At 39.6% G+C, this 16,507-nt stretch overlaps 1 protein-coding gene across 4 annotated transcripts; it reads right to left on the bottom strand.

Moving 5' to 3' along the window:
* Positions 1-2,696: 2,696 nt before the first annotated feature.
* Positions 2,697-16,363, bottom strand: stat4 (signal transducer and activator of transcription 4). Of its 4 annotated transcripts, none has more exons than XM_069698775.1 (24): positions 16,322-16,363; positions 16,024-16,197; positions 14,816-14,951; positions 11,606-11,704; positions 10,532-10,624; positions 10,373-10,451; positions 10,131-10,216; positions 9,872-10,023; positions 9,123-9,281; positions 8,415-8,507; positions 7,911-7,970; positions 7,773-7,793; positions 7,488-7,581; positions 7,303-7,347; positions 7,014-7,097; positions 6,822-6,920; positions 6,435-6,570; positions 6,219-6,271; positions 5,999-6,093; positions 5,537-5,673; positions 5,209-5,400; positions 4,547-4,592; positions 3,956-4,061; positions 2,697-3,163 (listed from the first exon to the last, which is right to left on the bottom strand). In XM_069698775.1, the coding sequence occupies exons 2-24, from the start codon at positions 16,149-16,151 to the stop codon at positions 3,140-3,142; spliced, it is 2,217 nt and encodes a 738-aa protein (XP_069554876.1). In that variant the 5' UTR covers positions 16,152-16,197; positions 16,322-16,363; the 3' UTR covers positions 2,697-3,139. The 4 variants fall into 4 exon arrangements, with proteins under 4 accessions (XP_069554876.1, XP_069554879.1, XP_069554878.1 ...); XM_069698778.1 differs by having other exon boundaries at positions 7,303-7,344; XM_069698777.1 differs by having other exon boundaries at positions 7,488-7,578.
* Positions 16,364-16,507: the final 144 nt, after the last annotated feature.

The following is a 16,507-nucleotide window of genomic DNA, read 5'->3' as shown; positions in this document are numbered from 1 at the left end:
TACCATATCACGTGGTTCTCGCGAAATGGTCCCGGAGGTTGCACAATTTGGATTTCCCCCTTCAAAATACAAAGAGGATTTTTCAAACTCGGAGGATTTAACCCTTAAATATCAGGGGTTTGTTTGATGTGTCTGTATGTGAAAACTAAATCATCATGCAGAGAGCTGGGACATGGATGTCAACCAATCAATCAATCAACCAGATTTTACATGTACAGTATACCACTTTTCATACAAACACAATGTAACACACACACACACACACACACACACACACACACACACACACACACACACACACACACACACACACACACTATCACTGTGTGGATTTTACATTGAGGTACAGTATATACATTTCCTGTAGCCTCTCAGCTTGATCCTGACCCTCACAGCTTAATTCCCTGACCTTAACTTAACCCTTTAAGTCCCCAATTGGGGGGCCAGGGAGAAGACTTACCAAAACTATTATTAAAATATGGACATTTATACTGATATTTACACATCTGAACAAATCTCACAAGTGTTCCCTTTATTATTACAAATATATATATATATTTTTTTCCAATTTTTCATTGTGGTTGCACAGATATGCTTTTTTTTATTATGGGTATGCAATTTTCGAGCAGAGGCCTATATGCGGTTATTACTTACTACTTACTTACCACTTTATGGTAAGGTGTGTTTCATGGTTGCTTTGAATGTCTATTTGCACTAAATTACATCTGAAGACAGTGGAAATGCCAACATAAAGGATGTTTTAATGAAGTAAGTCAAAGTTATTTAAAACTAATTTATTTCATTCATTCAGCAATTCGTTGATGGGTTCGGTTTATTATTTTATCTTTATGTATTTGAAATGATATCTTTTTGTGTAGGCTATAGAACAAAACAAACAAACAAAAATCGATCCATTTTTTTTTCTTTCATTACAAATAAATTGATGGCATAGCTTTTTCAATCCGGTGTTTTAACCGCATCCTCCACCTTCACTGCACTTTGATATAAACACATTGCAGATTTTCAGGATTTCCGAATTAGCACGTAAACACACCGCCCACTCCACGCTCTCTAAAAATCACGTGATTCTCCGCAAACGCTGCACTAATTGTATCATCAAGCCGGTAACAAGCAGACATTTTACTTCCGTCCGCTTTCAGAATAAAAGCTTCTCAGTGCTGCAAAGTTTTTGTCTGGAGACGCTGACGTGCCTCTGGCAGGTCAGCTTTAACCTTGATTTACTGTGTGGATCAAAACACTGTGTAACAACGATGCATTTTTAATTGTTGATAGTAGTAATTAGGTAAAAAGGGACAGGATTGCCACTGATGTGGACATAAAGCATCAAACTAATGTCAATATGATACATTACAATTTAAAAAAGACATGCTTAAATCGTCATATATACAATACACGCCTTACAGAGAAAATCCATCAAAAGGTGAAATATAACTAATTAAAAAAATAAAATGTCAAAGATATTAAGATATATTAAGTCCCCAATTGGGGGGCCAGGGAGAAGACTTACCAAAACTATTATTAAAATATGGACATTTATACTGATATTTACACATCTGAACAAATCTCACAAGTGTTCCCTTTATTATTACAAATATATATATATTTTTTTTTTTCAATTTTTCATTGTGGTTGCACAGATATGCTTTTTTTTTTTATTATGGGTATGCAATTTTCGAGCAGAGGCCTAAAAAACAGTTGTGTTTTTAAAGGGTTAAAAGTGAGTCACTGTTGTCTCCTTAGGTTGCTGCTGGTAAATGCAGAAATAGATGGGGCCTTTGTGCAATACTTTTCCTGTTGTCAGTGATTTACACGTAACACGTTTCGTCTCATTAGAATTATTCAGGATTTACAACATGTTTGTGACAATTGGGAGGTTGTGCGTTTTGGATTTTCTAATACTGTAAATACTGAAATCAGCACACCTAACTCTGCACTCCATAGTTATAACTAACCTCACTACTTTTGGTCTGCAAAGCCCTTTTTCACTCCAAAACATTGTGACTAGAATAAAGACAGAACTACTTTAATAAACGCTGACCTTAGCTGCTACTATATGCGGTTATTACTTACTACTTACTTACCACTTTATGGTAAGGTGTGTTTCATGGTTGTTTTGAATGTCTATTTGCACTAAATTACATCTGAAGACAGTGGAAATGCCAACATAAAGGATGTTTTAATGAAGTAAGTCAAAGTTATTTAAAACTAATTTATTTCATTCATTCAGCAATTCGTTGATGGGTTCGGTTTATTATTTTATCTTTATGTATTTGAAATGATATCTTTTTGTGTAGGCTATAGAACAAAACAAACAAAAATCGATCCATTTTTTTTTCTTTCATTACAAATAAACTGATGGCATAGCTTTTTCAATCCGGTGTTTTAACCGCATCCTCCACCTTCACTGCACTTTGATATAAACACATTGCAGATTTTCAGGATTTCCGAATTAGCACGTAAACACACCGCCCACTCCACGCTCTCTAAAAATCACGTGATTCTCAGCAAACGCTGCACTAATTGTATCATCAAGCCGGTAACAAGCAGACATTTTACTTCCGTCCGCTTTCAGAATAAAAGCTTCTCAGTGCTGCAAAGTTTTTGTCTGGAGACGCTGACGTGCCTCTGGCAGGTCAGCTTTAACCTTGATTTACTGTGTGGATCAAAACACTGTGTAACAACGATGCATTTTTAATTGTTGATAGTAGTAATTAGGTAAAAAGGGACAGGGTTGCCACTGATGTGGACATAAAGCATCAAACTAATGTCAATATGATACATTACAATTTAAAAAAGACATGCTTAAATCGTCATATATACAATACACGCCTTACAGAGAAAATCCATCAAAAGGTGAAATATAACTAATTAAAAAAATAAAATGTCAAAGATTAATAATAAAAAAAAGTGTGACATCAAATTAATAATGAATATAGCCTACAGTTAAAAAAAAATTTTAAAAAAAAATCCAGTTTAACCACAAGACTTCTGTAAACACAGCTGACTCGTAATCAAGATCTTGACATCAAGTGGAGGCTGTTGTCACGTCGGCCTGAAAGTTGTTGTCAGGAAGGACTCGAGGAACAGTCGATCCACATGTTGCATATTTCATCTCGCTTTACTCTGAATATGGAGAACCCATCTGAACAGCAAAAAAGGGAAACAACATTAGTGGAGCATCAGGAGAAAATTTACATCAGCCATAGAGTTTTCTGGAAAAAAGCATGGGCTCAGACTCTGCAGTAATTTACCCTTTTTTGCCTTTTTTTTTCCCCCACTTAAGGCGCTTTAAGAAAAATAACCCACACAAGGTTAAGGCAGGTGTTAGTCTGTATTTCTTGTTATAGGTCAGACCAGCAACAGGGCTTTACAAAGGGAAGACAACAGGACAATGCGAGTTATAATGCAGCTCGGTCCCTTAGCACAGTGCTATTGTTAGCCAGCATAGTATTTGTAGCGGGATTCAATTATGGCATGTCTTTGTGTCATTTACAAACAAATTTGACTCTTGTGGGTTTTGAATAGTTTGGTTTTGATGATACGGTCTGTGGCGAGTGTCACTTGTTTCCCCCCAAAAAGGGGCAGCGACATGTTGCAAGCCAAAGTTCCCTGATCTGTTGTCAATAAATCCCACCAATGTCTGACTCCCTCTCTCAGTACTGTTTGTGTTGCTCACCCATCCTGTTAAACTGATTGCTTTTTAAGATTTACATCAGATTAGGAATACATTGTTTAATAATAATTTTTTTTTTTTAAGTTTATTTTCTAAATGACCCGGGTGCTGAAGTTTTTGTCAAATGTCACTTAAACAGAAGTTGATTTGCTGTTTTCTGCTGCCGGTGTGGCTCCTGTTGGTGTTTCCCCACATGATATCCACTAACACATCAGCTCTATGGCACACAGGTTCGCCAAGATATTGGCAGCATAAACTTACGTCGTCCATGTCGAAGCACAGCTGTGCGTTGAGCATGTCGAACTCTCCGGGAGTCATCGGGGGCTCAGGAGACCGACAAGAAGGTGGAGGGATGTTTGCACTCTGACTGTAACAGCAATGGAAGGAAAGATAACACGTTAGACAATGGAAATTAGTTTGAAATGTCATGTAGGGTTTAACATTTATTTAAAGGTCCAATTTCTTATATAAATGATTTCCATTTCTTTTCTTTTTTTTTTTACTCTTCAGCCTCTTCTGTTGTTTTGGTTTTCGCCCTGTGTACACGGTGAATACGACCCCGTTTGAGCACAGCATTACTCCCAGTCTTACCCTCGGCTTTCTGTTCCTGACCTGCTTGAGTTTTGTGTTGTTGAAATGTTTTGGGATTTTGTGGTTTTTGAAGCAGAGCTCCCTTTTTGTTCTTTAGTTCTGCCTCATGTCAGGTTACAGCTGTAGGTGGGCGGGGCATAGTACCGCATATTATATTATATAATATATATATAGTAGTATATTTGTAGTATATTTGTTAGTGCAAACTAAGTTGAGTACACGTTTTGTGTAGCATATAAATACCAAGTCAGAGAAACTCACCGCAGTTCTGAGATGGGGATCAGGGTTGAAGCTATGTATGGATAAACTGGAAATTCAACAGAGATTAGAGAGATTAGTGTTGTCGTTTATATTCTAGTCACAGAACAAAGATTCAAGCACGAAAAGACCCGCATTAATCAACCTCTAAATGAACAACCAGAGCGTGTAATACACCTGTCACTCCACTAGCCAATAGTGTGTCAGTGTCATGTTTTAGCTCGCCTATAGATGTGAAAACCTCCCTTAGGTTTAGACAGCAAAAACAAACAAACAAAAAAACATGGTTAGGATAAGGAAATAAGTGTGGTTTGGGTTGAAATAATTAATTCTACGTAAGTATAGTTAGAATCACTACTTAACCTTGCATGTAGGTCCACACAGAAAGGTCCCAGCTGAGATTTGAACCCAGAACCTTCTTGCGGTGATTTAAATTAAATGCTTTTTGTATGTGGCTGACTTACATTACTAAAAATAAACTTTCGGCTTTTGCTTTCTCACAGAATCAAACGCCAGTCGTTTGGGTCAAAGTTATGTGTTTGTACTTCGTCACGTGTCCCCCTTCTTCAACCCTGGTCATACATGTGTGTATTTGTACACAGTATCTTGTGATGGACTGATAGGTGATACTGGGCTGAAATGAAAGTACAGTTTTATTCTCTTGCCTTTGCTGGGCTGACTGTTGTAAAGCCGCCCGAAGGCCTCGTCTTTGGGGATGTCGGGGTAGAGGAACTTGAGCGGGTTTTTGGGGACAACCCCGTCCGAGATTACTTTGTAGTCTCGGATTATGTCGGCGAACGGCAGAGCGCTGAGCCGGCTTTTAGTGTACGGCTCCACAGAGTTGAACTTCACCTCGCCTGTAGTAAAAAGTCACTGTTAGCAAGAGATCAGGTAAAGAAAGCAATTCACAAAGCCTGTCTGGAAACACTACATGCTGTTTTTCATACAGCATAATTATTTAACTGGTGGAAATTATATTGAAAGAGACCTGACCATTGTCACCGTGCTGCACCCAGGTGAAGGTGATTCCCCCGAGGTGGCTCTCACTGAAGCGTAAGAGGAAGGTGCCGGGCTCTCTGTCCTTTAGCAACGCGCGCTCCATCTCTTTACTCACAAAGCCCATGATGTAGCTGCATGACAAGACAAAAACAGCAGTTATCTTCTTCTGCTTTGACCCTCGTGTTTTTCTCCTTCACATTTTGACATTCAATCGGCTCTACGGTAACATCTTCTGTAAAATCGGAGGTTAATATTCTTTTGCACTTCCACTTACAAACCTACAAAACAGAAAAACTACTCCCACATCTGATCCAAGGTACATCGATTTACATGAGTGTGAATCTAGTGCCTCAAAACAGATTATTTTTGTGCAGTGATTTTGTAGTTATATCCTAAGAAGAGCAGATTTATTGGGACCGTTGTGATGGTGTGACATAAAGCTAGTGGCCGGCCTACTTCTCATTCCAGACTGGCAGAAGGTGCTTCTTGATGAGCTCCAGGATGGAGTCCAGCCACATCCAGAAACTGAAGGGCTTTCCCAGGATATTCTCCTTGACGAATGTGGAAAGAGATACAATGAGCACTTATTTGGCATTTGAATGATGAAATAAGGGAAGACAAAATGCTTTTTAAATGGCCATACTGTGTAGTAGTGGTCATATTATTTAATGCTTACCTTAGAAAACTTAGACCAGGACACTTGATAGTCACTGCAGGAGGGATACTGACCTACAGAAACGTATACAAAATAATATAATGGCTTCACCAAAGTACCCAACACCCAGTCTCTTGAAAATAAAGTTTATTTCTCCACAATGTTTTTTTTTCCTTTTTTTCCTTTCCTTTATCTTAACTACCACTTCATAGTTGTAAAAGTAAACGGCAAACATACCGAAAAGCTTTTCTCCCAGCATGGTGAGCTGCTCTTTGTTGAGACCTAGACCAGCAAAAGTGGAGAACTGCCAGCTGAGGACCTCGGCGAGCTCGCTCCAGTTGGCCCGAGGTGGGTTCCCGAAGAACGCCAAGTTCTGAGGGGGAAAAGGAAAGAGTAGAAAAAAGGGCGAGGCCAGGCAAATTTTATTATACAGCACCGTTCAGACATAAAGCAAAATAAAGTTCTTCACCGAGGCATAGCAACACATTAAAAACAAGAAAGCAGAACTGCATTTGAAAGACTGAACAAGGACGTTTAAAGTTATTTTTAGAGGCACAGAAGACATTAAGATTGAGTTTACGTATTTATTTACTGGAAAGCCAGTAAGGAAGTAAGGAAGCTCACCCGCGGCTCATCACTCAGGAAGTTATACCACATGACGGAGGCCCAGCCTCCAGCCAACTGGCTGACATTGGAGATCACCACCAGTGGCAGCGAACATGTCTGGATGAAAGATTTTTTTTTTAAAAATCACATGCACTGTGAGCGAATAGCAGCAACAGAGATCAAAAGATCAAATAAAAATCTGCTGCTGACCTCCAGATCGATGGTGAGGCCCTGCACCGTGAAGCAAGCCTCAAAACTGAGAGAGTGAAGTTCTTCTGTCACAGAGAGCAGGCCCTGCAAAATTACACAACGTACATAATTTATTAAGTCAGGGATCAATGGGAACATCAGTTTTAGAATGACATACAGACATTAATCGCAATGACGTAGTCAGACCCTTATTTACTGGATATCCAAATCCAGCTGAAATGGTTGGTGTTCAGAAGAGGTGCTAAAAAAGCACTTTGCTGCTACATTAATGGTCATCTATGTTTCTTACCTCATTCCCTTTTGTGCCATTGATATATTTCCTCTCTTTCAGCTGCTGTAACACAATAACTCGGTGTCAGTAAGTTTAAATATATATATTTTTTAAAACTGGTTCAGGTTCTTTGACATAACCACTTAAGAAGTAGTTTAAATGTACGAGTTAGTCTCCGTAAGTGAGACTGAATGTTGTCTCACCAGGTGTCTGAACTCCACTGAGAGGCAGCCGTTTGAGTAGTCCTCAATGTCCATGACTTTAGTGTTGTTGGTCAGGATGAAAAACTGACGACTTCTGAGGAGAAAAAGAGGGAAAAGATTAAACAGCTTCATAGATTCGCCAAATTAAATCAGTATCTGTAGATTAGATAGAAATAATTTATTGGAGTAAAAGAGTTGCTCAATCGTGTCACTGCTGCACTGCTTTTATCTGCGCTAACATTAGACAGCAGCAGCACATCCTGTCTTGAGATTGTTTGTACTCACACTCTGCCAGGGGGGAGGTCCCTATAGAGAGACACAAAAACACAAATTTAATAAAAACTTTACTGCTCATGTAACATTACATACAGATAAACTGATTTTTTTTTTTTTTTTTTTCCGGAATAAAAACAAAGATTGTACTTGTCAAATGTTGTTTTGACTTTCAGCTGATAGTCTACTTCTGGAAGTTTAACCAGGAGTCTGTGAGAAAACAGAAAGAGGACAAAAGGTCAATTAACTTCTCAATGAATTTAATTAATCATCATGACATGAAGGTTAACAAGGATCAAAAGTACAACGGAATGTGTCGGACAAGAAATGTATGTAAAATGCAAGTTGTACAAAATATAGAATATTACATAAAGAAAAATCAAACATAATATCTAACATTCATATGAAAATGCAGATTTATATTTGAAAATTTAATTTATAAAAGTGCGCGTATGAAGCCGTATTGCACATTGGGAATGTAGTAGTCCCGGTTAAATAGCAGCAGTGATGGTTTGTGCATTTTCATGTCAGCATGAATTTATTTTTTCACCAGCGGACAATGAATAAAACCAACGCATATAAATACAAGCATGCACGAATAAAAAATGACAGACCGTAATGAAAAAGGCCAAACAGAGTAGAACGTCATGTCACCTGACTTTGGTGGTGAATTGTACTCCAGTCTTGATGATGAGGGGCCTCTGCGGGTGTGTCGGCATGCATGGCTGCTTCTCCACCACAAACGAGCTGAGAACAAACCACACCTCATACAGTTAACACGTTCATATCACTCGACAGCTCGTGCCTGTGAGGGACTCGTCCTTTTATTTATCACCTCTCTAAGGTGTTGTTAGCACTGCAAACAGAGGAGGAAGTCATTCATTTTATTTTTAATCTGAAAATAATTTAATCCTTGATTAGAAAATAGGCCTCAAAAAGTACTATTTCTGGGGGCGTGTCTGTTTGATTGACAGTCCAGTGGTGCAGTCAGATGTCCACTATCGGTGGGCGGGGTGTAGTGTCCTCTGGTTTCCAACCAAATCGAGTCAGATCCACCGTTCACTCGGCCCAAGTTCACACTTCTGGCTCCAAACCGCTCCGAACTAGCAAGATGGCCAAAATCCGAACTCGGGGCTTCATAACAGCCGTTCACAAACCAATGGGTGACGTCACTGTTGGTTGCCACTTGGTGCAAACACACGTGGTTATGATTAGGAAAAAAAAACCCTCCAAAAGCACACTTTGTCACCTCTCAGACTCGAAACTATTATCCCGAATCTGTGACTTCATCTCGCCGTGTGTTTGCCGTGATACCGGCCTGACTGTAGCTACACACTGTGTCTCGTTGTGTTGTGCTCGTACCTCTTGGTCAGATGGTAGATGAGGTATTTAATTCGCTCTTCCATCTGAGGTTTCTGCAGCGGTATTGGATCACTCTCGTAGGTGACCTTCACCACCAGCTCCCCGAGTTTGTCCAGCTGACGCTTGATCTGGAAGAGGCTCTGAGCTGTCAGAGTAAACCTGAACGGGGAGAGAAGAGATGAAGATGAGAGGAAGGCAGGAGAGAAGAAGGCACGTAACTTCCATGAGAGCATCAATTCATTTTTCTAATCTGTCTTTTGTGGGTCCACTGACTTCATGGAAGTTCAACAATAGCCGAAGTACTCTTTTCTGACTTGATCTGATTGAAAACCTGAGGACTACACTCCGCCCACCAATAGCAGAAACCTGATTGTATCACAGGCCTGTCAATCAAATGGACACTGCCCCTTTTTGAGGCCTATTTTCTAATTGATGACGAAATTATTTTTAGAATGATCACCTGAAAACTACTAACTAAGAAGGAGGTACTTTAGCCATAAGAACTGGAGAAATGTTTTTATTAACTTTGTATTTCATGAGAAGTTGAATGGGAGTCTATGGAGACAGAGCATTTTTGGAGCCAACCTCTAGTGGCCCTCGGTGGTATTGCAATTTATGGCATTTCTGCCTTGGCCTCATCTTTCAGACCCGGAAGCTCCATCCACTTTTATGTACAGTCTATGATCGCAACACTTAGTTGCGGCTGCAACCTTGATTAATTATCTCAAACTTTGGATGAAGCTCAATACCAGCCCTGCAGCTGCTCCAGGCCGGTGAGCAGAGGACCACCGATGGCAGCGATCTGCTGCCGGCGCTTCCAGTCCTGCAGCTCAGGGTTGAGCTGAGAAGTCATCAGGTCGTCAATATCCTTGATCACAATGCTCATCTTTGACACAATCTCCTAACAAAGGTAAGAAAAGCAGGTGATGTTGGTTTAATGAGTGATTTGTACACACAGAACATATTTGTTCAAGTGTCAGAGCTTTGCATGATAACACTGATGCATACCTTCCTTTTGAAGTCGAGCCGGTTGAGCATTTCCTGCAGTCGTGGTACTTCCTGTTTCATCATGTCAGAGTTCTTGTCTGATGTTTCTGACACAGACAAACACACAACCACAAACACATATTTTATATAAAAAAAAAATACATCCTACATATTTTTATTCTGTTGTAGGCTCTGCAGCTTTTTGGGTTTGTGAGAAGAAACAACACTTTCAAATTAGTAAATGAGTTGGGTTTTTGTCTCACCTCGAGACTGTAGGGTCTTGTAGCGGAAATCAAAGTCTTCCTGCATGTCCTCGATGTATTTCACAGCCTGGTCCATCAACTAGAGACAGACATCTCATTAAGGTCACTTTATCTGTCTTTGTTTTAATCTGTCACAGAAGGTCGAAGTGTTTCAATTACCTGCACGTTGTTCCTGATGATCCCGACTCTGTTGTCCATGTTCTTCTGCCTCTCGAAGGCCACAGAGTTCTGCAGCGATTTCTCCAGTGGACCCTGAAGAAAATCGTTTATTTCATTTTTATTAATCAGGACACAGTGTATCTAAAATAACCTGTTTTTAATCTGTAATCCAGGCTTTAGTGTTGAATTCTCAGCACTTCTGATTTAACAAATAAACAGAACTTTATTATCATAACAAACTAAATGTCATGATGGAGCTCTAGTCTGTGTGCACGAAGAGAATATCAAAATTTATATTTTGCAAAGTGAAACCACTTCTATTTTTCCATGGCTTAAACCTGCAATAACACATTTTTTTGCCGCTCAGCAGACACTGTAGAACAACATGTACATGTTGAGGCTAAAACGCAACAAGTGAGAGCGAACACAAACAAGAAGGATGTGAAGTGTAAAACCGAAACAATTAGTTGAAGATGCCGTGTACAGAACCTTTCTGTGTGGAGTTTGCCTGTTCGCCCTGCGCCTGTGTCGGTTTTCTCCGGCTCCTTTCCACCGTTCAAAGACATGCGTTTAATTCAGTTCAATTTAATTTAATTTATATAGTGCCAAATCACAACACAGGTTATTTCATGGCACTTAACACATTAAAGTCCCTACAGCAGAACTTTACAGCATTATACAGAGAAACCCAACAATACAACAATTAACACATAAACTAAGAGGAAAAAACTCCAACAGAGGGAAGGAGAAACTCCCTTTTAACAGGAGGAAATCTCCGACAGGACCAGGCTCAATGTTTTAGATTAATTAGTTATTCTAAATTGTAAGTTGTGTAATTTTGTGTTGGAGCATCTTTGCAGCAGCCTCAACATCAATAGAACTGCTATCCTTTTTGTGGTTATGATGACACCTGAACGTTTACCGGAAGTATTTTGTCTTCCAATATTGTTTCTCTGGAATAGAGTGGAGCGGTTGGGAGTGTGGGGGTGTCGAGCTGTCTTCCTGGTTCTGCCACTCATTTACCAGCAGCAGCAAAAAGGGACTTTCCCTTCGAGACGAGAAGAGAAAACAAACCTGTTCCTGCGTGCAGGCGCTGGAGAGAATACGCTGCTCCTCCCTGAGGCAAGTGGAGATGACTCTGGCCATGACGGTGGGATTGGTCAAGTATTTCACCTGGAGACACACACACACACACACACACACACACACACACACACACACACACACACACACACACACACACACACACACACACACACACACACACACACACACGTTACAAAAACACCTGAGCAACACAGATAAAGAATTTCAGAAACACTCTCATTGCAGTTCATTAATGGTTAATGTTTTGCCTTCAAATGCTTGTAGGCCATAGCCATAAAAGCAGGGTTGGGCTGTTTAGTTTCCACTTCTTGCATATCTTGTCAGCAGACAATAAGGAATTAGTGCTCACGGAGATTTGGCAACACAAGTCTTTTCAGAGACGGGAGTCTTTACTGGAAGTGCTTTATTCAACCAGGTTTAACCAGTCTCCAAAGTTATCCGTGCGCAACGACAGAGTAAATGTAATCACAGAAACTTGGAGTACCACCAGTTTTTTTGTTTTTTTCTATAGCCTGTAACGTAACTTTTAATTAAATATTGGAGAACATTCCGAGGGTGTAATCCCCATTTGTAATGGAAATAAATTGCACAATCAAAATAAAGGTGAGGTTATCTGCAGCCTCTTGAAGGACACTAATTTAGAAGGTGATTTATTTTTAAAGTAATGCACTTAATTCCTGGAATGTATGTTAAACTATACAGGCCTGTCAATCAAACAGACCCTCCACCAAAAACAACTTTTTGAGGCCTAATATTTAATTAATGACGGATTAGTTTCAGATGGATCACCAGAAAAACTAATAAGAAGGAGCGACTTTAGGTAAGAACACCAAAATAGCTCGTGGAAAAAAATGATTGACTTTGTATTTCATGAGAGAGGTTCAATGGGAGTCTAAGAAGCCAGAGGCTTTTTAGACCCAACCCCTAGTGGCCGATGGTGGTATTGTGTTTTTAGTGTTGGCCTCATTTTTCAGACCTGGAAGCTACGTGCACTTTTATATACAGTCTATGATCTGAACCCTTATTATGGGTCAAATTCCCCAAAAATGATAAATCCTATTCCCATGATGTATCTCTTCATTAGTTCCTCCCTACGTGCCAAATGTCTTTTAAACTCTATGTTGGCAGTCTGTCATAAATTTGACATCCTTAGGCTGAGTTAACCCTGCTAACATCACTATGACATCATCTGGGTTAGTTTTTCCAGGGCTGATAAACAGGTCTGATCACCGTTTTATGTTCCTGCAGCAACAAAGCACTGAAACAAGCAGCTGCACTTCCTCTTCGGCCCATTCAAAAGCCCACTTAAAAAAAATAAGAAAGATTCTGCTAAGGGAAAAAGGAAAGTTTTTCTCCCGCCTCCAGTTTTCATCAGCATCATTGCCAGAACAATGACTGTGGATGCATAAACACACACCTACACACTCACTTTCATTGCCGCAACAATGATGCACCGACAAACATCCTTTTAGTCGACTCGTATTAGTCAGCAAGAATTTAACCTGGAAACGTTTTTGGTGCTTATTTCTTACTGCTGTGGTTGTTATGCAACAGATATAATTTGTCTTCAAACCAAATAGTCTTGAGTTACAAATTTAACTCCCACATGACAACAACAACAACAACAAGCCACAAACACCTCTGACTACTGCAGAGGAATAACTGCTTCCTCTGAGAGGTTTTGACTTTGACACAATTAGGCACACAGGAAACAGCCGTATGAGGCTGGCGGGTCGGTTCTGCAAAGGTAGACGTCCTTTCCAGAATAAAAGTTGCGGTGGGGCTCGAGGCGTGAACGTGAACATGCCTCGCCCTCAGCTGAACATCCTGTGCAGCTCTTCAGCCAAACTTTCGAGAGTTTATTTCAAGAAAAGGTTAAAAAAGAGTATTCCTACCCAATAGATTTATAATTTATAGAAATATGAAACTCCAGAAAGTCATATTTGGTTGGTCTTGACTCACATCTTTCGATATTTGAACAGTAAAAAGAGTAGCAGTGACTCACAGCAGACAAACGGAAACCAGTGACATATTTACAGCGATTCCTAGTTTGAGAGTATAGCAACATTATATTTTACTTCCCTTTCACCTCCAATACACACACAATACACTCTGAACCACCATGAAACTACTTCTCCTTCTTGTACATGTTTTAAACACAACTGCTGCAAGAGATGACAAGTTCTACTGCAATGAAGCACATAACTTTTAATTTTTTTAATTTTTTTAATAACAACATTTTTTAAATTGTTAAATAACGGCAGACATTTCCTCGAAGACCACTATATATATCAACATGGCTTACTGTAATGTGTAGTTACAGACTTCTGTACAGACAGAAACACAAATGTTAGTCAAATAGTCAGATATAGAGAAACATATGGGATTCCATTTTTTTCCAAAAAATATGGTACTGCCTTTTAAATCCAGATGTATCATCATTTTTTTCTGCCATCAACTTCTGAGTCCAAACAATCTAGTGTACATGTCTTATTTTATATTTTACTGTCTTGATTTGACTAAAACACAACAATTCCCCATCTATCTACCACCTATCTATCTAACTTTGGCACAAATGGAACCTCATAGATTCTGAGAGTCGGTGCTTGTTGTTATTGCTGTTGTGGGACTTTTGTCTTTCTTTCCCTAAAGTATTGCACAGACTTGGAATCTATGTTACACTGTACACCCGATTTAAAACCTTTTTTGTATTTTTTTTTTTTTATGTTTTCAGTGTTATATTTTAACTTTCACCAAAGTCCTATATGCTTATTGTCTAAGCATGTCATATCTCCCCTCTCCCACATTCAACATTTCAGATTAAATCTCTCCTGTTTCCTTGTAGTGACGTATCAATAGATATGTAAGTAACGCATGCTGTAACACTCCTTTGTGTACGCTGCTGTTTCCATAGACACACTGTTTTCTCATACACAAAACATTGCAGTTCAAGTTGTTTGTGTTGATTATGGTGTACTGGATAAGCACATCAAATAATAAATCTAACTATCAGCTTTTATGGTTTTTGTGGGTATATCATTGCCATCAGTGGGACAAATAGAGAACACAAATAGGAAGTGATTATGTGGCAACGGTCAACCTTTAAGCACTGCTGCCCAAAATGCTGCAGAAAAGGAATTTAATAGGACATGAAGGGATGAAAGGACGGAAACTCACCTGTAGCTGCTGTTGTATGATTTTCATGTTGTGTCTTTGCAGAAAGTTCAGCTCCTGCAAGCGCACCTTCTCCAGCTGGGACAGGAGGTTGGTGAACAGCACCGACGCCATCGACTCGTCGTTAACCGCCGTGTCCCTGAAAAACACACAGTTTAGGAGAATTCCAGCAAAACCCACAAAGAAGAAGAAGGTGGCTGGTATTAAGCTTACAAACCAAAGGATAAAGTAATTATCGCTTTGTAGTGTAACTTTTGAAGCATAAATTCCACTAGCAAAGTCTAATGGCTGCTTCGATGTAGGCCAACTGTCGTCTGAAATACACCAATTGATTTATTTCTGGCCACTTGGGGACAGCAAAACATACGAAAACAAAACAAACAAAGAGAAAACACCTGGTTACTCCCATTTAGTCTCATTGTAGCTAGTTTGCTCGCTAGTTACTAACTTTATTTGTCTGCTGCTTGTTGCAGGGCATTTAGCCTTCAACTGGTTTCTGAGAGCTTTTTCACTGAAAACAGCTTCCTGCAGGAAATAAGGTCGATGGCAGGAAAGTTGTGGGCTGAAAAACCAAAACAATGAGCTGACAGACATTAAAACGCTCTGTAAGGAGAATTTCAGAGGAAGGTGATGTCTCTCTGTGGGTTTGTTCCAAACAAGAGCACCCTTTTGATCCATTGTAAATGACTAAATGAAAAACAAACATGTCAAACCAGCGATTTAGATCAAATCCAGTGAAAGGTGAAGTCTGAGTGTTTTTGTTCTTTGGCTGTTAGTTCTTACAGATGTTTCTTACAGATTGACAGTGGTGGAAAAAGTATTTCAGGTCCTTTACTTCAGTAGAAGTAGGCTACTAATACCACACAGTGAAAATACTCAACTATAAGTTAAAATTCTGCAGTTAAATAACATGAAAATACTCAAGTAAAGTATCTTTAATTTGTCAGTACAGTAGGAAATGTAAATTCCACCACTAGAGATGGACATGAAGAGACACCAGACCAAATTACAAAACACATTTTTCTTCTACTATATCAATAGTTCTGAATGTATTTATTTTCAATCTTTTGAGACATCTCTGATACCTGCCCACACTAAAAAAAAATGTCTTTCACTGTAATTACCCCTCCCACAGCGGCAGGGTTACAGACAGGTAATAATGTAAGCTTCATTTTTATGTCAGCCACCTGCCCCCAACACACAAGATTTACCAGTCCTGAGACTCTATCCAGCTGGCCAGGCCCTGCCGGATGTCCATGGGGAAGTTATCATCGTACAGATAGTCCACATGTTCCAGGAGTCTGATCTCCAGCTGCTGAATCTGCTTCCACTGACTCATGCTGCGGTGCGTAAAGACGCCACGAGACACCTGTTATCTCCAAAGACTGCTTAAAGGGGGAAGAAAACAAAACAAACAACAGTGTTAGTTATGATCTATAATCAATCCATTTTTATTTATTGTAGTCATTTCTGTGATAAATAAATGCTGTTTTCCCTCGTATTTGTTACCTGAGATGTTGCTGCGCTGCTCCTCCGTCAGCCTCATTCACCATGTGCACTTGTTTCTCTCTGACTTTCGTTTTTAAGTGACAGTCCAGGAAGCGACCTCATTTACTCTCAGACGCAGACAGGTATCAGGAAACCCCCTCACCTCTTCCCTCTCATATTTAACAGAGATTTTCGTGCAAGTTTCAT

Source organism: Brachyistius frenatus, unplaced genomic scaffold (assembly GCF_029030835.1).
Source record: "Brachyistius frenatus isolate BFR_SWC_R1_liver_20210118 unplaced genomic scaffold, ASM2903083v1 Contig_28, whole genome shotgun sequence".
NCBI lineage: Eukaryota > Metazoa > Chordata > Actinopteri > Embiotocidae > Brachyistius > Brachyistius frenatus.
Note: the sequence above shows the minus strand (reverse complement) of the source record. Positions and strands in the feature narration are given on the sequence as shown.

Coding starts and splice junctions, on each gene's coding strand:
- stat4 (XM_069698775.1), bottom strand. CDS start 16,151: ATGAGTCAGTGGAAGCAGATTCAGCAGCTGGAGATCAGACTCCTGGAA. Junction 10,625..11,605: donor GCGCCTGCACGCAGGAACAG/GTTTGTTTTCTC, acceptor GATTTTCTTCAG/GGTCCACTGGAGAAATCGCT. Junction 6,921..7,013: donor GCCTCACCATCGATCTGGAG/GTCAGCAGCAGA, acceptor TCTTTCATCCAG/ACATGTTCGCTGCCACTGGT.